Here is a 26,565-nt window from a genome sequence, read left to right as displayed (position 1 = left end):
TATGCTGGTCCCTTTGCTTACTAAGCTCTTCCCTCAGATTATTGCATGGCTGGCTCTTCTTTATTCAGAAACCAGCAAAATGTTTCTTTATAATACCATCTGAATTTAATTTATTTACTATTTGGTTATCGACTATTCCTCTTGGCTAGAACGTAAGCTCCATGAGAGCAGTGGCTTTGTTTTGTTTGCCACTATATCCCTGGCATCAAGAACACAGAAGGCACTGTGGAAAGAACATTCTCACTGCAAACTCAGATAGAAGAAGTAGGCCCATTCCCCCAAAATCCACTATCCATTCTTTTCTCATAAGGGAAAAAAAGTCTTTGCTTGAACATGTAATTTAAATAAATGATCTTCAACCATGAAGCAAAAAATAACCCTAGCAAAAGACATTATAAAAGATTGATTCCTTATGCCTAACACAGTACTCCTAAATGGAAAAACGTGTTTTTTAAGAATGGAACAATTAGAAATCAATGCAAATACACAGCTATTTTCACTGCACATAGTACTTGAAAGATTTATCAATAACTAAGTCAATAATTCCTTTGGAAGAAATCAAATCCTATCAGAAGGAACTTAAAAAAAAAAAAAAACACCACCAAAACCCTAAAACAACAGTGAACAACACAAAGAAAAATACTGTCTGCAGTTTTATAAGAATATCCCACCAGGGCTTGAGAATTTAACAATCTAATAAGAAATATCTGATTATGGAAAAACTCCATTATAATAACTCTATGTAAAAGTTTATCTAAGATTAAATCTTTTCAAACATCAAATCACCACACCTACAGTATTACTCAGAATCACTTTTATGTATGTAAAATTTCAAAAATTTCCAAGAGACACAACCACTGAATAAAATAAATATTAAGTGCAGTTACAGATTATTTATTTGACAAGCTTAGTTATCTGGAACAGGGCTAGGAAGTGGTAACAAAAAAAAGTAAGTGCTCAAAATATTTCTCACACCAAAGTTGAATAACAAGTATAAGAGACTATTTCAGATCTCTTTCATGCTATATACAATTCATGTTATGATGCCATTAAGCTTACCATAAGATGACTGTTTGCAAGAGGGAAGGCCCTCACAATAACAATAAATTGAGAGCTTATAGCACAAAAGTATCAGAACAGGGGAAAAAAAATAAATGAAATACACATTGTAAAAAAAAAAAGATAAAAACTAATAAGCACAAAAGCCTGGGCCCATTTAAAACAGGTCATAAACAGTCCTAATATCTTTTAATAGGATATTACTATATATTATGCATACTACTGCTAAGTGATTATCTTCTAGTACACTCTTGATTAATTACTAGTTGTGTAACTTTGGGAAAGTCCTTTACAATAAAACAAAATAAAAAAAAAATGAAATAAAATAAGGGCCAAATCAACCAGTCCAAGTAATGAAAAGAGGTTTTAACAAAAAAGGATAGGGCATGAGGCTGGCAAAAGATAAGTCAGAAGTTTAAAGTCAGTTTAAAGCCTTGAACAAGCTGGCTTCATTGTTAATGCTTTAAGAACTGATTCTTCTACAGAAAAAAGTTATGATCCAAACTGTAGTAATACATAAGGTCTTCATTTTCCACATTTTAATTCTCTGCCTAGTTGTGTGTAGCACAGTATTATCAATAATATGACAGATTTGATTTGATAAAACTTGTTGGATTGATGTCCAAAGGATAAGAGATTTTACTAAAAAAAAATTTCCAATTTTCAATTTATAAGTGTGATTCAGTGACAAAAATGGTATTTAATTTTCAAAAAATCAACTCTGTAAAGTAATTCTTGATGAAAAGTTTCAATGCCTCTAAACAGGAATGCCCAGAAGCAGAACAAGTCTAAGATAGGTAATTTTCTTAAGTTCCCTCAAAGATTCATGTCCATTCCAAACACAAAAAAATATTCATCCCATCCAAACTTCCTCAAAAGTTTCAACCACTGCAGCATCAAGTCCAAAATCTCATTATCTAAGTTGTCTAAATCAGGTATGGGTGAGACTCCAAGTATGACACATCGTGGGACAAAATTCCTTTCCTCTTATGAACTAGAAAATAAGTTATTGCTTCTAAAATACAATAGTAGGACAGGCATAGGGTAAAAGTCATAGACTTTCCCATTCCAAAAGGGAGAAAAGGGTAGGAAGAAAGTTGTCACTGGTACCAGGCAATTTCAAAATCTAACAGGTCAAATTCTTAGGTTTCAAGGCCTGGAAATACTGTCACCTGTGGCTCTACTCTCTGGGCCCAAAGAGTCATTTTTCCTTTTTCATGAAGGGTAGCACATGTTTGCAGCTGAGTGGTGTTAGCCACCTGTTTCCTGCCCACAGAATTTTGGAAGTTCATCAGCCTTCTCTCATTCTGTCAGTCCAAATTGGAAGTGTTTCTGCTGATATAACACTCTCAAAACCCTGTGGGTCACCTGTGTATGCCATGAGGGTTCACATCATTAGACAAAATGGTCCTTCATAGATCTTCCTTGAACTCTATTCAGTCTCTTTTCCTGGCTTTCGCTGAGATTACTGAAGAGATCCATGAGTCACATGCCTAATCTATTCAGCAAGAGCAAAAGGTTAGCTAGCCACACTCTTGGGCTTCTTTCCAGAGCATACTTTCCTGACAATGAATCTCCTAATTTTAGCATCTTCTGCAATCTGGATAGGCTGAGAATCTCCCAAATTATCAAATCCTGGATCTATTTTGCTTACCAGTTCTCCCCTCAATTTATCTCTTTCCTCTCACATTTTACTATAAGCAGCCAGAAACCAGGCCACAGCTTTAATACTTTGCTTGGAAATCTGAGCTAAATATCCAAGTTCGTTGTTTACAAGTTCTGCTTTCCACCTAAGTGGAGGACACAATTCAGCTAGGCTTTCTGGCACTAAATAACAAAGATCTCCTTTCCTCCAACTTCCACTAACATCTTCCTTCTGAGCCCTCATCAGAGGCACCTTTAACATTCCTATTTCTACCAACATTCTGTTTATGACAATATATGTATTCTCTAAGATGATACAGACTTTCTCTTCCATGTTTCCTTTGTTCTGAGCCCTTACAGCAGTACCTTTAATGTTCATATTTCTACCAACAGTCTGTTCAAGGCAATCTATGCTTTTTCTATCATGTGCCTCAAAATTCTTCCAGTCTTTACCATTACCCATTTCTAAAGACATTTCTGCAGTTTGAGTTATTTGTTGCAGTAGCACCCCACTTCCTGATACGAAAATCTGAATGAGTTTCCCGTGGCTGCTCTAACAAATTACCACAAACTTGGAGGCTTAAAACAACATACTTATTCTCTCACAGTCTAAAGGCAAAGTCTAAAATCACTATCACTGAGCGAAAATCAAGGTGTCAACAGGGCCACACTCCCTCCAGAGGCTCTAGAGGAGAATCTGTTTCTTGCCTCTTCCAATTTCTGGGGGCCAGCAGCATTCCTTGGCTTTTGCCCACATCACTCCGCCTCTGTGGTCATACTGCCTTTTGGGGGGCCATAATTCAGCCTGCCACACATGCATACTCTTCAATGCCTCTCTTCGCCTTCAACCTCTTTTGGCTCATTTGTTTCCAATAGTTTTATAATGTAATCAGCTTAATTATCTGTGTTCATAAAGGAATATATAAGCAAAATTTGTGAGATCAGAAATGCAGCAAGAGATATTTAAGAGATATTAGGCAAATTCTCTATGAGGTAAAAGTAGAAAATTTAGCTATTTCCCTCCTCCTTATTTAACTTCTGGGAAAAGAAGTTTCATGTCCATAATAAAAAACAAAAGTTGGTAAATAAACTACAACTCTGATCATGAAAGTGAAGGTTCTTAAGGAGATGGTCCGCTCAGGAAACAGATCAAGCTAAGGATTATAATCACAGACTTAACTGAAATGACAGGCAGGCAATCATCTCCATAACTAAATTTGAATATGTGGTTTTAAACCTACTATAAAATAGATTCTCTCCTCCCTCAAACCTTCAGATTTTAAAACCTGTTTTATACTCAGTTAGAAAACAGTTAAAAACAAATTTATTTCTGTTCTTACCTCTACACAGTCAAAGTTCTCATCAACCTTAGATGCATATTCAACACGGAACATTGTTGACAGGCTACCAGCAATATAGTATAACAGGATCTTCAGACCCTTGTAACCAAAAGCAGTTTCGCTGAAAGGGAAAAAAAACTAGCAGTAATCTAACACTCCAAAATGAATCTTTGCAAAAGTCATTACAAAGTATTAACCCTACATGAAGTTAAAACTTCATGAGTAGTTTCAAGACTTTACACTATACTTATTTGGGGGGAAAAAAAAGAAAAGAAAGAAATATTTGTAATGAAACTATGCCTCAGCTTTCCTCATTTATAAAATAAGACAGAATAATAGCACCAACCTCAGACATGTTGTTTGGGTTAGACAAACAAGTTAATACATGTAAACCATTTATAACATTGGCACATCGTACAAGTACTCAATAAATGTTAGACATTACTACTACTGCTACCGTTGGTGCTGCTGCTGCTATTACTAGTACTAGAAGGCATTTCAAATCAGAGACAAGTAGTGTTAAATGGGTACCTGGCCAGGCAAGCAGCTAAGATGTAGCTTTGACCTAGTCCTTGCAATTACCACTTGCTTCTATTGCCAACATCCAGAGCTGCTGAAAGTGGTGATCGCACCTGTCTATTAGACCCCTCCAAGAACTCAGAAAGCAGAAAAGGAGCTGCTGCTATTTTTCCAACCCTGTTCCCTGCTATCCATCTACAGCTTGCTATTCCCTTTCTAAAAAGTGAATTCTAAAATATCCAGAATAGGTAAATCTAGAGAGACAGAAAGCAGATCAGTGACTGCTTAGGGCTAGGAAGGGTGGGGGAAAAAGGGCATGAAAAATGCTAACTGGTTACAGGGATTTTGGCAGGAATGACCAAAATGTTCTAAAACTGATTGTGGTGATGATTGCGCAACTGTGCATATACTAAAAACCACTAAATTGTACACTTTTAAATAGATGAATTGTATGGTAAATTATATCTCAATAGAGCTCTTTTTTTTAAAGTGAATTCTGAAAGAAGACTGTTTGAAAGAAGCAGTGTCATTTCCAGATTTCTGTCTAGGGCACCAAAATAAAATATTAGCAGTGTCCATTTTAGGCCTGTGAAAGTTACGTGCAATAGAAAGGAGTGGCAATGATACTAGGATCAAGACCAATGTCATGCTTGGGTCATAAGATACAGGGTTATCACGATTATGTGACTGTCATTTGTCTACCTTAGAAAAGCAGTATGCAAACACACCACTTTTAATGACATGCAAAACAGACAAGTGAATGTGCAAAATGCCATTAAGAAGCAGTATCTGTAAAACTAGATCCTACCCACTAAGATATCACCACAGGAAGAGATTTTAAATAGCAGTAAGAGGAAGAGAATAAAATAAATAGCTCCTTAAAGATAGAATTCCAAAGAGAAAGCATTGTTATTTTTATTATAAAATAAAACCTGTTTAAAATATGAAAGGCTCAAATCTTGCATGCATCAATATATATTAAAATATAAGTATTAATATTTAAAAGCACATAAAATACCTAATCTGATTCATTAATAATGAGAAATTCTCAGGAAATTTGTTTCATGAAAAGACATTTGTCAATTTTAAAACATTAAATAAATATGTCAACAATGTTGAAATAATGCATAGGGAAAACAGCCACAAAGGGAAATATTTTAAATGTCTACTATGTCTAAACACTCTTCCCTTTTACAACAAACCAGGGTTCCTTGGGGAAGTGGCTGACTCCGGAACTAGTAGAGAAAGTACAAGATGAATCTGGAACAGCTTATTGTATCAGAAAGTAAAGTGTCCCCAAAGTGATGATATATCAAAAGGACTCCCACAAAAGCCAGTTTGAAAGGGTAGGCCCCTGCTGAATCTGGGATAATTTGAGCACAAAATGAATAACAGAACCAGATTATAACCCACTGAGTTAAAAAAGAATCTTTGAGTCTATTCTGATATAAACAAAGAAATACATAAGGGGGAGAAGCTCTTCCTTAGAGTAGAATGCCAACTAATACATGTATAATGTATGACAGAGATAGAAAAATCACCATTTTACAATCATAGTAAAATACAAATTGAGGCAAAAATCATTAACAACTAGGTGAAAGTTTGATGGGAAAAAGGCTATTTTCAGTCTCAGAGTATCTCCTCACAGATTATATATAAATAACAAAGGGAAAAGTGCTAACTTTATAGTAAAGAAACCTGGCAGCCACCTCTAAACCCAGTGACCCAAGTTAACTTAACCAACAATGGGACAAACTGACATCGTGGACTTTCTGATATGACACACTGAGAAGGACACAACTTCTGTCACTGTACAATAAAAACATGCATTATCTAAATTTAATCATGAAGAAACAATCAACCTAATCCAAAACAAAGGTTTTCAAAACTAGCCAGCCTATACTCTACAAAAATGTCAATGTCATGAAAAACAAAGAAAGGCTGAGGAACTGTTTCAGATTAAAGGTGACTAAAGAGAGATGACAACTAAATGCAGTATGTGATTCTAAATTGGATCCAGGATGGGGAAAAATTGTTATAAAAGAATTATTGGGAATCTATTGGCAAAATTTGAAATGTGGACTGTATATTAGAAAACAGTATTTTATCAATGTTAAATTTCCTGAATTTTGATCATTTTATTATGGTTATTGTCCTTGTTTTGAGGAAATACATACTAAAGTTTTTAGGAGTAAGGAATCAAGATGTATTTGCAACCTACTCTCAAATGGTTCAACAACAACATATCAATATATTTATATAAGAAGAGACAATGATTAAAGCAAATACAGACAAATGTTAATTGGTGAATCAAAAAGGATATACAGAGTACTATTGCAACTTCTGCAAATTTGAAAATTTTTTCAAAATCAAAAGTAGTAAGAAAAGGTAACTGATCATTCTAATAATGTAATTAAGGTACAGTAAGTTAAAGAATTGCACTGAATGTCCCAGAACATATCTTTAAAGATGTTTTAAAAAAAAACTCTTGGGCTGGCCCGGTGGCGCAGCGGTTAAGTGCGCACGTTCCGCTTCGTTGGCCTGGGGTTCACCGGTTCGGATCCTGGGTGCGGACATGGCACCACTTGGCAAGCCATGCTGTGGCAGGCATCCCACATATAAAGTAGAGGAAGATGGGCATGGATGTTAGCTCAGGGCCAGTGTTCCTCAGCAAAAAGAGGAGGATTGGCAGCAGTTAGCTCAGGGCTAATCTTCCTCAAAAAAAAAAAACAACAAAACTTCTCTTCTCTTAACTGCTTATTTTCCTGTCATAGATAACAACTTGAGCTTTCTTACTTTAGGGGAGTGTATTCTGTACTAGAAGTAGCATAGCAAAATGGTAGGAAGAAAAAAAGTAGTAGTTAGGAATATGGGCTCTGCAGTCAGATTGCCTGAACCTGAACTTTGTCCACGAACGTGTCCTTAGGCAACTATCCAATTCCACCAATGTTTGATATAACAAATGATAATACCATCACTAACACTGTTATGAGAATTAAATGAGACAATGCATCTACAGCACTAAATGATAGGTATTATACAGTAAATTACTGTCTCAATGTCAAAAATGCTACTCTAATATATATTTTTAAATAAATCACAAGAAAAATAACAGTAAAGAAAATAAAGTCTGATTTCTAAATCTTAAAAAAAAGGATTTTTTTTTTGCTATACTAATTTGGCAAACATCTTACTAAGTTACTTACTCATCCCCAAAGAGTTGATGGGTATATTCAGGAAAGAAAGTTCTAATGTCATTCTCAAGATCTTCAGGAAAACGAACTGTTTAAAAGAATAAAAAAATACAGAGATATTAAAGATAATAAACTAAAGATACAAAAGGAGACAGGTATTCCCATTTCAAGAATTTCACTATAACTAGGATACAGCCAACATTTTTCTTACTTAAAATGTCACTTTTCCACATATGATTTATGCTGGATTCTCATGAGACAAATGAAGAATGAAAATTAGAATATCACTTTGAGTGCTTCGGTGTCAAAACCCTACTGATCCTAAGAACTAGAAAACTAGGTATGGCAGAGGCATCTGATTTAGTTTTTATTTTTCTGTACGTGTACACACAATGCAGAGTAAAAGAAAGCAAAACCAAAAAAGATGCTCTGAGATAAGAAAAGCTACAGCATCAAGGAAACAAAAACAGAATGCTACAGGAAACATTCTAAGAACAAGAATCATCTGAGTTTGATGAAGCCTATATCATCACATCATTCTTTATGATGCCAGATGATATTTAATGTTGTTCCTAGGTTTTTCTTGCTATTGAAAGTAACGCTGCAATGACATCTTTATGTACACCTTGCTGTACTTTTACAAATAGGATAAATTCCTGGCAGTAGAAATGCTGAGTAAAAGTACTGAAATGTTTTTATAAATACTGCTTAGGTGCCCTCTAAAAATACTGTAACAGTTTATATACCCACCAGCTACTTAAACTCCTTTGTTTCCCACATCCTTGAGAATATTCTGTACCCTTAACTTTAATTTCTACCAATCTAAGATAGAAATAGGTGTCATGCTCCTATTTTCATTTGCATTTACTGTGAGTAGTGATATTATTAGACATTTTCCCAATATAATTTATCTTACGAAGAAAAACTTTACCCCAAAAAAATCCTTAAGCAATCGAAGAATGGAAAGATAAACTGTAGACGAAAAATTTCTATCACTGACCTCACATCATAAAGCAGGTCCTTCACAGAGTGCCAAAGTATCATCTAGCAGATTACTGATTTACAGAAGGAAAGATATCCTCTCACTGTAGAGATCTGGTAGTCACCACCTTTCTAAGTGATCTAACTTAGAAATTACTCATTGTGGGACAGATCAACATTATGTGCCTCCTGAGTCAACGCAATATAATGTATACAGCATCACCTATGACATTTTCTTACCAAAAATATTTATCCTAGATCTAACCCAGCTTTATATCTTCCAATGTACAACAAATATAGAGGGTAGGGCAACAAGTTAAATACTACCGAAAGGAAATAGACAAATCCAGGATGTAGATTTGTCTGTTAACTCTACACAATGATTTTATTCTTCCAAATAAATCAATGTCATGGGGGAAAAAGTTCCATGTGGGGAGAGGGACTGTTCTGGATTAAAAGAGATTAAATATTACAACCAAACACAATGCACGATCCTTGATTGGATTCTGGTTTAAATAATTTTTTAAAAAAAGCTATTGAAGACTTTCAAGGACAACCAGAGAAACCAGAAAATTACATGATATCAAAGCATTATCTTTAATTTTCTGAGGTGTGATAATGGTACTACAGGTATATATGCGAATATTCATATATTAGGACATATGCTATGAGGGAACTGTCATGATGTTCAGACACCTACTTTCAAATAATTCAGCAAAAATACACACATATTAAAGCAAATATGGCAAAATGTTGATTGTTGACTCTAGGTACTGGATGTACAGGTGAGTATTCTTCTGTTCTCTCAACTTTGCTGTGTGTTTGCAATTTTCATAACGAAATTGAAAGGAAAAAAAGCCCTGGGCAAGTACAGCAAAATGTTAAGATTTGAAAAAGCTGAGTGATGGGATCACAGATATTCATTAGTTTCCTGTATATTTTTTGCATGCCTATAATATTTCATAATAAAAAAAAAAGTAGTCCAATATGTCTAGACTCATTAACCTAAAAATTCCCACTACTGCCTAATATTTTAAAATGTTTGGAAGTCTCTAGAAATTATTAAAAATTAACCTCAAACTACCGCTTCTAATATAATATACAGCACTTTGGTAGTGATGGGTAAAGAGACATGGATAGAGAAAAAGACAACTAATGACTAAGAAAAATATCACGAGCCTAGTTATAAGTATTTCTATAATTTGGACTGGGCTTCTTCCAATGCCCTTGTCATCCAAATTAATGAGGTTTTACTACTTTAGCTTGGAATTTGGTCCACAGAAAATAGTAACGAAAAGAAAAGCAAGCAAAATAATGAGACTTTTAGTTAAAATGAAGTAAAACTCACAGAGCTTAAGGCAAATATGTAATTAAATATTTACTTTTGAAGTTGATTAGACTAGATTTTAAATGAGTCCAAGAGAAACTGTTTAAAACCAATGCTATGTACTTTATAAAGGATGCTTTTAATAACCAATAAATGAAGTTTTTCTATCAGTTATCATATTACATGAAAACTTGTTCACTGTACAATCTTCAACCACACCAGGCAGATTTCTAAAACGTTGCCCAAAAGCCTCTGGGATCACACATTGAGAAGATACCAAGGGCTATAGTTGACAGAGATTAGAATAAAAGTTACCTCCTCAAAGAGGGTTTTTAAGGTAAAAAGTTGTAGGTCTAAACGAAAGAAAACAACAGTTGGTGCTAAGGGACCAAGGAATGGAGGTTAGTCCTTTTAACAGATAAGGAACAAATGCGAATTTTCTATTCTCATTTAAAAAAAACCCTCAGGGGCCAGCCTGGTGGCACAGCGGTTAAGTATGCACGTTCTGCTTCAGTGGCCTGGGGTTCACCGGTCAGGATCCCGGGTGTGGACATGGCACCACTTGGCAAGCCATGTTGTGGCAGGCGTCCCACATAAAAAGTGGAGGAAGATGGGCATGGATGTCAGCTCAGGGCCAGTCTGCCTCAGCAAAAAGAGGAGCACTGGCAGCAGATGTTAGCTCAGGGCTAATCTGCCTCCAAAAATAAATAAATAAATAACCCTCAATGCTTATACAAGTGTAGTAATTACTGCAAAAGAAATGAAACCAGATCTCTAAATGTGCCTATTCTGGACATTTCACATAAATGGAATCATATAATATGTGGCATTTTGTTTCTGGCTTCTTCCACTTAATATGTTCTGAGTTCATCTATCTTGTAGCATGTACCAGTAGTTCATTCCTTTTTGTGGCTGAATAATATTCTACTGAATGGATATACCATATTTTGTTTATCCCATTCATCACTTAATGGACATTTGGGATGTTTCCACTTTGGGGGTATTATCAATAATGCTGCTATGAACATTCATGTATAAGTTTTCGTGTGAACCATGTTGTTTGCCAACACCAGATATACTCTTAAGGAGCAGTCACACACAAAATAATGTGTTATTAACAATATTATTAGTTGTCCCTTGAACTTTTACTGTGTGCCAGGCAATTTGCCAAAGATTTTATAAACATTACTGTAGTTAATCCTCACAAGATCTACAGAAGGTAGGTACCATTATTACCCCCATTTCATAGATAATAATGCAGAAAAGACTAATCTGCTCAAGGTTACAAAGTTGGTAAGTAGTGCGTTCAAGGCTGAATCAATCTGACATGTATACGTGTACACGACAGCATGTACAAAGTGCAAATTCTCTCCTGGATATCACAAACATTAAGACTTTACAATGCAGTTACGTCAGTAAAGCAAGAGAGCAAGCAGGCAATCCAAATGTCAAGCAACAGGAGAATGATTAAATTATATAAACATTGAATGGTTTATATAATCACTAAACATTATGTTATTGAGACATTTGGTGACACAGAAAACTGTTCACAATGTACAGTTAAGTGAACAGAACATGACCTCGTGACCTCAATTTTATAACAGAAATAACATAAATGAATATATGATTTTAAAAACTGAAAGGAAATATCTCAAATTATAATGCAGAAGTAGTTATTCCACAAAATAGAATTATGAGTAATTTTTATTTCTTACATTCTGCACTTTCCAAAGTTTCTGCAAAATATGTATTATTCCAATAGAGAAATATACAACATAAAAAACTAAAATAACTTAAAATAAGCTCTAAAAATTTTCTTTCCAAGAAAACCTATGTCACTCACATTTTGGAGAAAAATGGAGGATCAGGGCCTAGAAAACTAAATGGCACCTTGCTGCCAACATAGAGCAAAGGACCTGCAATGAATCCTTTTGAATGTATGTCCTATTGTTTCTACTCCTATTTACAGTTCCTGTATTTCCTAGTTCCCATAATCACTTCTGTAATTTTTGGAGGGGCCAGATACATAAAAGAAGATACATTCTACCTTTGTCCTATTAGCCAAAAACAAAATCAAGAAATCACCAAGCCACATTAATTTAATCAATTTTTGAAGTTTGTTTAATAGGTACTTATAAATTTAACATAGGGGCCAGCCCCCTGCCGAGTGGTTAAGTTTGCGTGCTCCGCTTGGGCAGCCCAGGGTTTCACCAGTTCGAATCCTGGGCGCGGACATGGCACCACTCATTAGGCCATGTTGAGGCACTGTCCCACATAGCACAACCAGAGGCACTCCCAACTAGAATATACAACTATGTACTGGGGGGCTTTGGGGAGAAGAAGAAGAAAATAAAGAAAGAAGGAAGACTGGCAACAGTTGTTAGCTCAGGTGTCAATCTTTAAAAAAACAAAAAGAATTTAACATAGATATGACCCACTGACAGGTGATCATAACGCAGATATAAACGGGTTCCAGCTCTCAAGCAGCTTCAGAGATACTGCCACATATTCTCCATAGTATCTAACCGTATTCTGGATTATGGCTAAGTTTATTCATAACCCTGTGTTCTTTAAAGTTTTTTTTTTTCCTTTTTCTCCCAAAGCCTCCCAGTACATAGTTGTGTATTTTTAGTTGTGGGTCTTCTAGTTGTGGCATGTGGGATGCCACTCAGCATGGCCTGATGATCGGTGCCATGTCCGCGTCCAGGATTCAAACTGGCGAAACCCTGGGCCAGCAAAGCAGAGCATGCAAACTTAAGCACTTGGCCACGGGGCCGGTTCTCTCTGTGTTCTTTAAATAACTGAAATCTTAGTGTTTTGGCAAATACATGTTTTCCTGACCACGATAAAGTGAAAAATAAGTTTATATTATTTTAAAATGCAGGGGTAAAGACAGGACCCAGTGGGCTCCCAGTAACATTCCCATTAGCACCACCAGCCTGCAATATTACAGGGCTTAACATTACAGTATACCTTAGAGACCATCATAATCCCATTATATTCTTTATTCTAGAGAACTTTAATCAAGTTCCTAGGTTATCCCTTATCACCCAGATTCTCATCCCCATACAATAGCTTAAAACTACTAGTCTAATGGTTTTTCCCATCCCTCTCTAACTCCCTGTTGCCACTGTGAAATTTATAGGTCAATCATCTCCAAAATTCTCCACATCCCCAAACTTTTCCTTGAATGTTCTCCTATACCTTCTTGCTCTAACAGTTCAAGAACAAACATGCCTCTCCCCTGAAGACACTGATTCTCGTACAACTCTCTCAAGTAGTGACTGCTTTCTCTTCCATGCCTTCATAATGTTAGGACAAAGAGTCTTCCTTGCTCCTCACTGCTGGTTTCAGACTAAAGTCTTTCCACACCCTAATGACAACCAGCTTTGAAGTGAATGCATTACTTATCTCCTTCATTCTTTGAAGAATTTAGCTTCTGGCTTGCTGTCCTCTTTCCAACATCACATCTGACTTAAATCTTGGTGACTTCAAAATTTATGAAAATTAATCTCCAACCCAGCCTCTCAGTTTCTTGATTTCTCCTCCAAGAATCTAGTCTTCATTGTACCTTAGCCACTTATTCCCATGACATACACTAGCCCTTACGTATTACTATCAATCTCGTCAAGCCCTTTAATCTCTGTTTCAAACACTGTACAATCTTACCACTATCTCTTTCTAACACTCCCTGTGATAGGCCAATTCTAACAATACTTCAACCCCCACCAGGACTTACACTGTATTGATTAGAACATAATTTCACTGTCCCTCCCCTCCTTTGTATCCTCACTTTCCAGTGCTGAATTCTATGGCCAATGAATATTATCACTCCCTTGTAAACATCCTCAACTCCTCTGCTCCAATCTTTGTCACACCAGCCTGCTAAAACCCCACTCTAGTTAAATCTGACCATATGCCCACTCTGTGCTACACCCTTGCATCTGGATGTGGTTGACCTCACTTTATTTTCACGAGTACTAACTTGAAGTGGGCCCTTAGTGCTACCTGAAAATCAGACCATCGTTCTCAAGTCCACCCACCCCTCTTGCTTGAAAGATGACTATTTCCTCAAACCTCCACACGTTCTACAATCACATTCTCCCCTCATAACCTTGCTTCTTGTTTCACCTAGGAAACAGAAGCATTCAGAAGAGAATCTGCACAGGCTGCCACCTCTACACCTTCTCATTTATTGCAGCCATTCCCATATAATCTGTCTTCTTCTTGTTATGGTAGAGTAATTCTCCATGCTCCTATCTAAGGCTGATTCTTCCACTGATGAATAAGATCTTTTGCCCTCTCGTATTCTCAAGGATATCACTCCACATGTATTCCCCTTCCTCTCCTGTATCAGTTTTTCCTCCCATGACAGATCATAGGCATCAGCATATAAACATGCTGTTATTTCTTCTATGCTTAAAACCTCTCATTGTAGTATTCATAGCTGACAAAGTAGACTTCAATATGAGCAAGATGAAGAATTAAAGAGGAGACAGAGATAAAGAGATCCTTTTACCAGAGATAGAGAGGAAACATTTTATGATTAAAGAGTCAATTCCTCAAGAAAAGATAAGTCTAAATCTTTATGCACTTAATATCAAAGCTTCAAAATACATGAAGCAAAAATGACAACTGAAGAAATAGACATCCACACTTATAGTTGGAGATTTCAACAGTCGTCTCTGAATTGTTCTAATTGATAGAATAAGTAGATAGAAATCAGCAAAAATATAGAAGACTTGAACAACACTCTTAAGCCAATTGACATTTATAGAACTCTATATATAACTGCAGGATATAAATGATTTTCCAGTGTACCTGGGACATTCACCAAAACAAACGATATATACTGGGCTATAAAACAAGTCTCAATAAATTTAAAAGGACTAAAATAGTCTGACCCCAATATAAAATTAAATAAAAAATCAGTAACAATAAGACAGCTAAAAAAAAGCCCCAAATACTTGGAAACTAAGCAATGCTTTTCTATATAACTATATGTCAAGGAAGAAATCACAAGGAAAATTAGAAAATATGTTCAATTGAACAATAATAAAAACACAACATAACAGAACTGGTGGGACGCAACTAAATCAGTATTTAGAGACAAATTTTTTAATTTTAATGCTAATGTTAGAAAAGGAAAGTTTAAAATCAATTATGTAACGTCTACCTTAAGGGAGTTTTTTTTTAAAAGAGCAAATTAAACTAATAATAATAAAGGAAATTATAAAGATTAAGAGTGGGAAATAAAAAATAGACAAATGGAGAAAAGGAATCATTGAAATCATCAGTAAGCATCATAAACTGATAGGCAGACTACTCAAGAAGAAAAGGAAAAAAAAAAAAGAGCAAAACCACAAATTACCAGTTCACAATTTACCAACATCCTCAAGAAGGGATTGTGGATTCCACAGTCCTTAAAAGGGTAATGGGGGAATATTACGAACAACATTCTGCCAAGAAAGTTAGATGAAATGGGCAAATTCCTTAAAAGACAAAAATTACCAAAACTGACATAAGAAAGAGAAAAGCAGAACAGTACTAAATCTATTAAGGAGATTTGTAGTTAAAAGCCTTCTGACAAAGAAAACTCCAGGAACACAAAGCTTCAATGGTAAATTCTATTGAACATTTAAAGAAGGAATAATACCAACCTTCTGCAAGATTGGTTCTTTCAGAAAATGGAGAAGATACAATTCTCAATTCATTTTATGAGGCCAGCAAAACCGTGATACCAAAATCAAACTAAGACAGAGAAAAGAAACCACTCTCTCTCATGAACAAAGATGTAACAATTCTTAACAAAATATTACCAGGCAGAATCCAGTAAGGTAGAAAAAGGATAATATATTGGTGTGGAAGATTGATTTAATACTTAAAAATCCATCAGTATAACTCACCACAGTAAGAGAATTAAAAAAGAAAAATCACATCATCATCTCAATGGATTGAGAAAAAGAACTGGATCAGAATGCAACACTCATTCATGATAAAAATTCTTACCAAACTAGGAATGGAAACAAACTACTTCAACCTGATAAAGGGCACATATGAAATATCTACAGCTAACATTATACTTAATGGTGAAAAGTTCAATATTTTCCTATTTAAATTGAGAATAAAGCAAGGACGTCTGCTCCACTACTTCCCTTCAACATTAAAACAGAGGTCTTAGCCAGTGCAACAAGGCAAGAAAATGAAATATAAGGCATATAGACTAGAAAAGAAGACCTAAAACTGGCTTCATTAATAGGTGATATGATTGTTTATGTAGAAAATCCTAAGGATACTACATTAAAAAAAAACTGCTATAAGAAGTGACTTTGGCAAGGTTACAGGGTACAATTATACAAACTGCCATTATACACACACACACACACAAACAACTAGAAAAAGAAATTTTAAAATCATACCATTTTCAATAGCATCAAAACCCAAAACATATAGATGCATTCAGAGATCAATTTTTAAAAATACAGGCAAGACTGAAAACTTGAATCACTTCTGGAAAAACTAAATAAACACAGAGATGTGCCATGTTCATAGACTGAAAGGCTCAATATTAAGATAACAATTCTTCCCCATTCATTTATAGATTCAATGTAATCCCAAAATCCCAGAACTTTTTCCATGGAAATTAAGCATGTAACTCTAAAATGGATTCTAAATGGCAATGAAAAGGTTAAGAATAATTAATCTTGGAAAAAGAGCAAATATAAAAGACTCATACTACCTGGTTTCAAGATGCATTATAAAGTTACACTAATCAAGATAGTATGACATTGACAGAAGGACAGACAACTCAACAAATGAGAACAGAGTCAGGATACAGATCTACACTTAAAAGGTAAATTTATTTTTGTCAAAGGCATCAAAGCATTCATACAAATGGTACTGGAACAAATGACTAACCATGTGGAACAAAGTTTGATCCTCTTTCTTATACCATACACAAAAAACAACTTTAGATAAATCATAAATCTAATTGTTAAAAGCTAAAACTATAAGGCTTCCAGAAGAAAATACAGGAGAAGATCTTCATGATTTTCTTGGTGTAGACAAAGATTTTAGGCAGGAACCAGGAAACACTAACACAAATGAAAAACTAATAAACTGGACCTCATCAAAACTAAAAACTTCTGCTTATCAAAACACATTGTTTAGGGGCTGGCCCAGTGGCATAGTGGTTAGGTTCGCACACTCTGCCTCAGTGGCCTGGAGTTTGCAGGTTCGGATCCCAGGCACACACCTAGCACTGCTCATCAAGCCATGTTGTGGCAGCATCCCACATAAAACAATAAAATAGAGGAAGATTGGCATAGATGTTAGCTCAGGGTCAATCTTCCTCACCAAAAAAAAAAAAAAAAAGACATTGTTTAGAATATGAATAGGCAAGCCACAGAGAGGAAAATATGTACAAGACATATATCCAGCAGAAAGGACTCACATCCAGAATATATAAAGAACACCTACAATACAATAACAAAAGATACAAACCAATTTATAAAATGGGCAAAAGATGTGAACAGACAATTCACAAAAGGAGATATATAAATGGTCAATAAGCACATGGCAAAAAATGCTTCATCACATTAGTCATCACAACTTAAAACCACAATGAGATACCACTATAGACCCATGAGAATGACTAAAATTTTAAAAATTGACACCACCAAATATTCATGAGGATGTGTGAAGTGACCAGAATTCCAATACACTGCTGGCACAAGTATAAAAGTAATTTTGGGGGCAGCCCCAAAATGAACTAATGGTTAAGTTCAGCGTGCTCTGCTTAAGCGGCCCAGGTTCGTGGGCCAGGTCCCAGGCATGGACCTACACTGCTCATCAGCCATGCTGTGGCGGCGAGCGACATATAAAGTAGAGGAAGACTGGCACAGATGTTAGCTCAGGGCTAATCTTCTCGGCAAAGTAGATAAATAAATAAATAAAAATAATTTGGAAATCAGTCTGGCAAGTATCTCATAAAGCTAAACATATAACTACCCTCTGACCTAGCAAATCTACTTCTAGGAATTTATCCAAAATAAAGTCTATGTCCACAAAAAGACTTGTGTAAGAACATTCTTTTTGGAATTATTTATAATAGCCAAAAACTTAAAACAATCGATGTCTATTAACTGGTGAATAATAATGTACCAAAATGGAATAATATTCAGCAATAAAAGGGAATGAACTACTGTTTCAGGCAACAATAAGATGTACCTAAAAAATACACTGAATCTAACTCAGCCAATCACAGAGTATATATGTATAACTACATTTATATAAAGTTCTAAAACAGGCAAAACTAATTTGGGTGAAAGAACTCAGAGGAGTAATCACCTTAAAGGGATCAGAGACTGAACAGGAAGGAGCAAAGTTCTGTCCACTAAGAAGGCCTGCTCTCATTAATGTTAGAGCAACACTCTAACAACAATGAGCTCACCTGTTCACTGAGCAGATCTTGGCTTTGAAATACCATTTTCCACTAAAAAACACCAGGGCTCCTTAGAGAAATGGCTGATTTCAGAGCTGCAGCAGAGGTAACAGATAAGCCTGAAACATCTTGTTCCAGAAAGTAATCAAGTATGAAGTAATGAAAGAATGAAGCAATCAAATAATGAGGAAGATAGGTAAAAAAGACACACAAACTAGCTTCAATTGGGGTCCCACTGGCCAAGTCAGGGACAATTTGATCACCAAAATAAATGACAGTAACAGGTTATAATCCATTAAATAAAATAGGAAATAAATAAATGAAAGAATTCGGAGGTTTTGTTTCTGTTTTTGTTTTTGGTAAGGAAGACTGGCCCTGAGCTAATATCTCTTGCCCATCTTCCTCTTTTTGCTTGAGGAAGATTGTCGCTGGGCTAACATCCATACTACTCTTCCTCTACTTTGTATGTGGGATGCCGCCACAGCACAGTTTGATGAGAGTTGTGTAGGTCTGCACCTGGGATCCAAACTGGCTAACCCCAGGCTGCCAAAGCAGAGTGCATGAACTTGACCACTACGCCACCACGCTGGCCCCAAAAGAATTGAAAGTTGAATGAAAAACTGATAGGGTACAATGAGATCCGTGCATCACCTCTGCGATATTCCTACCAAACATGTATAACCTAAGATAAACCATGAGCAAACATTAGCCAAACCTATATTGAGGGACATTCTACAAAATAACTGGCCTGTAATCCTCAAAAGTGTCAAGGTCATGAAAGTCAAGAAGAGACTAACAACTCTTCCAGCCTAAAGGAGACAAAAGAGACAAGGCAACCAAAAGCAAGCTCTGATTCTAAACTGGATCCCTACTATCAAGAGCATTCTGGAACAACTGGGGAAGTATGAATGGAGCCTGAGAATTAGATGGTGATAATATAGCGATATTAATTTCCTAGCTTTGATGGTTATATTCTGGTTATGTAAGATAACGTTCTTGTTCATAGGAATTATACACTAAGTATTTGTGGTGATGGTTCATCAAGTAAGCAATTTATTCTTAAATAGTTCAGGGGAAAAAAGGTCTTTATATTTTTACTTTCAACTTTTCTGTACGTTGGTGATTGTTTCAAAAACAAAACAAAACAAAACAAAGAGAAATGTAACCCACAAGGTCTGCCACATGCCTCAGTGCCCCAAAAACCAGGTTTTAAAATTAAAACCCAAAAAAAGCAGCTATTTTGTGGGTGAAAACCCATAAACCTCACTGAATCAAACACTTAGTGTGCATTTCATTGTATGTAAATTGTACATCACTTTTCAAAAGGTAAAAATAAAGTTATCTAATTTTATCCCATGTCTTCCTCTACCTATCCCATTTCTCAACTCCACTTCACAGCAAAACTCTTCAAAAACAGTCTACATTCTATTTCTCTAATTCATCTCCTCTTAATTTCTCTTAAATTACTATAAAGAGGGAGATCCTATGACTCCATCACTACTCTAATTAAAAAAAAAATCATCAGATCACTAAATCCCAATAGTCCTTATGTTACTAGATCTACCAGCAACATTTGACATGGTTAATTACTTCCTGATTCTTCAAACACTTTCACCATCTGGCTTCCAGATACTTCCTCCTCCCAAGCTATCCTTCTCAGTCACAACGGCTTCCCTAGTGTTCCTTGAACATGTCCAGCACATTCTGGACTTGCTATTCTTCTGCCTAGAATACTCTTCCTTGAGATATTAACATGGCTCACAGATTCACTTCTTCTAGTATCTACTCAAATGTCACCTTAGCAGTAGGACCTAATCACCCTATATTTTCTCCATAACAGATATCACAATTTGTCACATATTTATGTCTGTTTTTCATAGCCAGAATCTAAGTTCCATGAAGAAAGGGACTGTTTGTATACTGCTCTATCTCTGGTGCCCAGATAAGTACCTGCCACATAGTATAACTAAATAACTATTTGCTGAATGAATTTAAAAATATAAAGATTATCTCAGTGGAACCAAAAATACACTATATTTTAAAAATAGGATATATGGCTTTTTAATAGAATTTAAAACAGAGTATACTGGAGAGTGAGGGGTAAGGGAAAACAAAACACATGCTACATAGGAAAACAGAGAAATAAGAAAGTGCAAGGAAGCAAAAGAAAAATAAAATGACAAAAGTAACAAACAATAAATGTAAAGGAGATAAACTATGTAAAAAAAAATTATACAATCAAATCCAAATATGCTCTCTATAAAAACATATGTAATGGGGCCAGCCCCGTGGCCTAGTGGTTAAGTTCAGTGCTCTCCACTTCAGCAGCCCAGGTCTGGTTCCTGGACATGGACCTATACCAGTTGTTGGTGGCCATGATGTGGTGGCAATCCACATACAAAAAAAATAAAGGAGGACTGGAACAGATGTTAGCTCAGGGCAAATCTTCCTCAAGCAAAAAAAGGAAGAAGGGCAAGAGATTTTAGCTCAGGGCCAATCTTCCTCAGGAAAAAAAAAAAAAACATCTAAAAAGAATGATGAGTTAAAAGTAAATGGAAGGGTCCGGCCCCATGGCCAAGCAGTTAAGTTCACTTGCTCTGCTTCAGCAGCCCAGTGTTTTGCTGGTTTTGATCGTGAACATGGACCTAGCACTGCTCATCAGGCCATGCTGAGGCAGAGTCCCACATAGCACAACTAGAGGCACTCACAACTAGAATCTACAACTATGTACTGGGGGGCCTTGGGGAGAAAAAGCAGACAAAAAAAAAAAAAAAAAAGACTGCCAACAGTTGTTAGCTCAGGCGCCAATCTTTAAAAAAAAAAAAAAGATTCACTCTTTCTGCAGTAACCTACCCCCATAGCACTGAACCTCTGTGGGAAAAGCATGCCTGTCAGCGCTCACACACAGTAAAAACAGCTTGCTATCAGAGAAAGAATCCTGGGATAAAGCTTAGTGGAATTACTGGTATTCAGTCAAGAGTTCAAGTTATCCGATGTGCCTGACACAATACCTGTCACATGGTAGGTTTCAATAAACATGCGTCCAGAGAAGGTGGGTGGGGAGGCAGATGGGACAGAAGGGCCAAGGGAGGAAAGGGAGGGAGAAAGGAAGATTAGCCTGAGGGACACAAATTATTGCTATGACCGTCCCTACAGGACGACTAAATGACACAGTAGTTTTAGTTCTGTCATGTACGTGTAAAACTTGAGTTAAGTACACTGGATTTTGATGTGGGGAAAAAATATATATTAAAAATTACTTTCAACAAGCAACTAGCAGAAAGAGAAATCAAGCATACAATCCCATTCACAATCAGAACAAAAAGAATAAAATATCTAGGAGTAAATTTAACCAAGGAGGTGAAAGAACTGTACACTGAAAACTAAAAGACATTGTTGAATGAAACTGAAAAAGATATAAAGAGATGGAAAGATATTCTGTGTTTATGGATTGGGAGAATTAACTTAGTTAAAATGCCCATATTACCTGAAGCAATCTACAAATTCAATGCGATTCCAATCAGAAGCCCAATGACATTTTTCACGGAAATAGAACAAAGAATCCTAAAATGTATATGAATCAACAAAAGACTCAACTAACCAAAGGAATCCTGAGAAAAAAGAACAAAGCTAGAAGTATTACACTCCCTGATTTCAAAATATACTACAAAGCTATTGCAAACAAAACAGCATGGTACTGGCAGAAAAAGAGACATACAGATTACTGGAGCAGAACTGAGAGCCTAGAAATAAACCCACACATCTATGAAAGCTAATTTTTGACAAAGGAGCCAAGAATATACAATGGAAAAGGAAAGTCTCTTCAATAAATGGTGTTGGCAGAATTCGACAGCCAGATGTGAAAGAATGAAAGTAGACCATTATCTTACACTATACACAAAAATTAACTCAAAACGGATTAGGCTTGAATGGAAGACTTGAAGCCATAATACTCTTAGAAGAAAACATAGGCAGCACGCTCTTTGACATCGGTCTTAGCAGTATCTTTTTGTATATCATGTCTCCTCAGGCAAAGGAAACAAAAGAAAAAATAAACAAATGAGACTACATCAAACTAAAGAGTTTCTGCACAATGAAGGAAATCATGAACAAAACAAAGACAACTTACCAATTAGGAGAAGATATTTGCAAATTGTATATCTGATAAGGGCTTAATATCCAAAATATATAAAGAACTCGTACAACTCAACAACAACGAAAAACCCAATCAAAAAATGGGCAGAAGATATGAGCAGATATTTTTCCAAAAAAGATAGACACAAGGCCAACAGGCATGTGAAAAGATGTTCAACATCAGTAATTATTAGGGAAATACAAATCAAAACTACAATGAGCTATCACCTCACACCTGTCAGAATAGCTATTATTAACAAGACAAGAAATTGCAAGTGTTGGAGAGGATGTGGAGAAAAAGGAACACTCTTACGCTGCTGGTGGGAATGTAAATTGGTGCAGCCACTATGGAAAACAGTATGGAGATTCCTCAAAAGATTAAAAACAGAAATACTATACAATCCAGCTATTCCACTTCTGGGTAATTATCTAAAAAAACACTAATTCAAAACAATAGATGCACCCGTATGTTCACTGCAGTATTAGTCACAATTGCCAAGACTTGGAAGCAACCTAAGTGCCCATCAATGGATAAATGGACAAAGAAAGCATGGTATATATACACAATGGAATGCTACTAAGCCATAAGAGAAGAGATGAAATCTAGCCATTTGTGACAACATGGATGGACCCTGAGGGTATGATGTTAAGTGAAATAAGTCAAAGAAAGACAAACACCACATGACTTCACTCATATGTGGAAAATAAACACACACACACACACACACACACACACACACACACACACACAGATACAGAGGCCAGATTGGTGGTTACCAGAGAGGAAGAGGATGGGGGAGGGTAAAAGGAGTAAAGGGGCACATATGTATGGTGACAGATGGTAATTAGACTTTTGGTGGTAAACACGATGCAGTCTATACAGAAGCTGAAATATAATGATGTACCCCTGAAATTTACATAATGTTATAAACCAATGTGACTTTAAAGAAAAAAAGTTATCTTCCATTGTTTTCCTACACACTATTAATAAAGGTAGAAAATATAACAGAGAAGATTCCATATATAATAGCAATAAAACAGACGAAATACTAGGAATAAACAATAAGAAATGTTTATCATCTATAAATAAAAATTAAAACTAAAGACATAAAAAATGCCCAAATAAATAGAAAGATCTTCTTTTTTTTTTTTTTAAAGATTTTATTTTTTTCCTTTTTTTCCCCAAAGCCCCCCGGGTACATAGTTGTATGCTTTTAGCTGCGAGTCCTCTCAGTTGTGGCATGTGGGACACCGCCTCAGCATGGCCTGACGAGCTGCCCCATGTCCGCACCCAGGACTCAAACCAGTGAAACCCTGGGCCACCGAAGCGCAGCACGCAAACCTAACCACTCAGCCACAGGGCTGGGCCATAAAAAGATATTCTTGCTTTTAGAAAGGAAGACTCAATAATGTAAGGATGTTGATTTTCCCTAAAATTAAACTTAAAATTTAATAGGATCTCAGTTAAAAAAATGATCAACAAAGTCTTTTTGGAACTTGATAAAATGTTCATCTAAAAGAATAAACATTAGAGAAAACTTAGGAAAACTCTTAGAGAGTAATGAGTGGGACCTAGTCACACCATATATTAATTACAACATTTATTGTAACAGTACACTAATGGCTCAAGGACAAAAAAGGGGCCCCAAATAAATCCAAGAATATATGATACTTTACTATGATAAAAGAGAAATTTTAAACCATTAATAAAACAACAAATTGGCAGGTGGATAATTGGTTAACTCATCTGAAAAAAGCAGTAAGCTGGATTCCTATCTTATGCCTTATATCAAGATAAAGACTCAAAGGTTTTGGGCTCAGCCCTGTGGCTGAGTGATTAGGTTCACGTGCTCCGCTTTGCCAGCCTAGGGGTTCGCCAGTTTGGATCCTGGGCGCGCACCTGGCACCGCTCATCAAGCCATGCTGAGGCAGCGTCCCACATAGAAGGACCTACAATTAGAATACACAACCATGTACTGGGGGTCTTTGGGGAGAAGAAGAAGAAGAAAAAAAAATATTCAAAGCTTTCAATTTACAAAAGAAAAGAAATCAAAAAAATTATTAAAAGAAACAATGAATACATTTCTTTATAATCTTAGAGTGAGGAGAGCCTTTTTGTAAGACAGGATGAAAACTCATAAAAGAAAAAGAAATTTTTCTAGATAAGTTTTAACTTCTAAATAACAAACTCACCAAAGTCAAAATCAGGAAAAAGTACTTGTAACACATGACCAAAAAAGGGCTAGTTCTCTTAGAATATAAAGGATATAACCTCTCTTCCAATTAAAAATCAATTTTAATTATCAAATCAAAAAATGGTCAAAAACACAGGGAAAAAAGAAGTAAGTGTTGCAAGGCTATGGAGAAATTGGAACCTGTGTGTACCGTTGGTAGGAATGTAAAATGGAGCAGCCCCTATGGAAACCGGTATGGAGATTCCTCAAAAAATTAAAAACAGAATTATCATATGATCCAGCAATCCTACTTCTGCATATATATGCAAAAGAATTCCAAGCGGGATCTCAAGAGATGTGTGCACACCCAGTCACAGCAGCCTTATTCACAATAGTTAAGAGGTGAAAGCAAATGTCCATCAACGGATGAATGGATAAACCAAATGCGGTATATACATACAATGGAAAATTATTCAGCCATAAAGGAAGGAAATTCTGTCACGTGTTACAACATGGATGAATTTTGAGGACATTAAGCTAAATGAAATACAGCAGTGACAAAGACAAATACTGTATGATTCCACTTATATGAGGTATCTACCATAGTCAAATTCTAGAAACAGGAAGTAAAATGGTGGTTGCCAGGGGCTGGGTGGAGAGGAAATACGGAGTTGTTTAATGGGTATAGAGTTTCAATTATACAAGATGAAAAAGTTCTGGAGATCTATTGCACAACTATGTGAATATACTCAACACTACTGAACTGTACACTTAAAAATGGTAAAGATGGTAAACTTTGCTACTACTTTTTTTTTTTTTAATGAGGAAGATTAGCCCTGGTGAGGAAGATTAGCCCTGAGCCAGCATCCATTGACAATCTTCCTATTTTTTGCTGAGGAAGATTGGCCCTGAGCTAATATCTGTGCCCATCTTCCTCTATTTTACATGTTGGACACCTGCCACACCATGGCTTGGTAAGTTATGTGTAGTTCTGTGCCCAGAATCCGAACCTGTGAACCCTGGGCCACCAAAACAGAGCACACGAACTTAACCACTACACCACCAGGCTGGCCCCAACGTTATGTGTTTTTTTACTACTAAAAAAGTCTGTTGCAAGGAAAACAGTCAATTCATATAAGACAAAAATGATCAACAGGATAAAAGGGGCCGGCCCGATGGCACAGTGGTTAAGTGCACACATTCCGCTTCTTGGTGGCCTGGGGTTCACAGGTTCAGATCCCGGGTGCGGACATGGCACCACTTGGCAAGCCATGCTGTGGCAGGCGCCCCACATATAAAGTAGAGGAAGATGAGCACAGATGTTAGCTCAGGGCCAGGCTTCCTGAGCAAAAAAGAGGAGGACTGGCAGTAGTTAGCTCAGGGCTAATCTTCCTCAAAATAAATAAATTAATTAATTTAATTTAATTAAAAAAAGGATAAAAGAAAAGTTGCTGAATCTCACTATTAACAAAATGTGTACTAAAATAAAAAATCATTTTTTACCCATCAGAGAGGCAGGATTTTTGTTTGTTCTTGTTTTTTAATGACAATATGCAACAGTGACCAGGATATAGGTAAAAAGACAATCTGAAAAAATTCTGGAGCAAGTAGATGGATTTTTTGGAAGGTAATTTGGCAACAGCTGCTGAAGCAGAATAGGTTCATATCCATAGTGGTTCTCAGACAGGGGCAACTTTACTCACCACCCTCAGAGGGTATTTGACAATGTCAGAAGACATTTTTTTGATTG

The 26,565-nt window shown here is 36.1% G+C and overlaps 2 protein-coding genes across 14 annotated transcripts in view; one reads left to right on the top strand and one right to left on the bottom strand.

Moving 5' to 3' along the window:
* Window positions 1–26,565, top strand: part of SLC25A12 (solute carrier family 25 member 12) — a 191,082-nt gene that overhangs the window by 40,058 nt on the left and 124,459 nt on the right. The window lies entirely within an intron of this gene.
* The window catches only part of HAT1 (histone acetyltransferase 1), a 57,762-nt gene that overhangs the window by 26,612 nt on the left and 4,585 nt on the right, over window positions 1–26,565 (bottom strand). For all 4 annotated transcript variants that reach the window (XM_008523562.2, XM_008523565.2, XM_008523564.2 and 1 more), the window contains exons 3-4: window positions 7,769–7,844; window positions 4,044–4,164 (exon numbers count right to left, since the gene is read on the bottom strand). In XM_008523562.2, coding sequence (XP_008521784.1) covers window positions 4,044–4,164; window positions 7,769–7,844 — 197 coding nt within the window. The remainder of the gene's footprint in view (window positions 1–4,043; window positions 4,165–7,768; window positions 7,845–26,565) is intronic.

The sequence above is a fragment of the Equus przewalskii genome, chromosome 17 (genome assembly GCF_037783145.1).
Source record: "Equus przewalskii isolate Varuska chromosome 17, EquPr2, whole genome shotgun sequence".
In the NCBI taxonomy this organism is placed as follows: domain Eukaryota; kingdom Metazoa; phylum Chordata; class Mammalia; order Perissodactyla; family Equidae; genus Equus; species Equus przewalskii.
The sequence above is the reverse complement of the archived record's forward strand: the minus strand, read 5'-3'. Positions and strand labels throughout refer to the sequence as shown.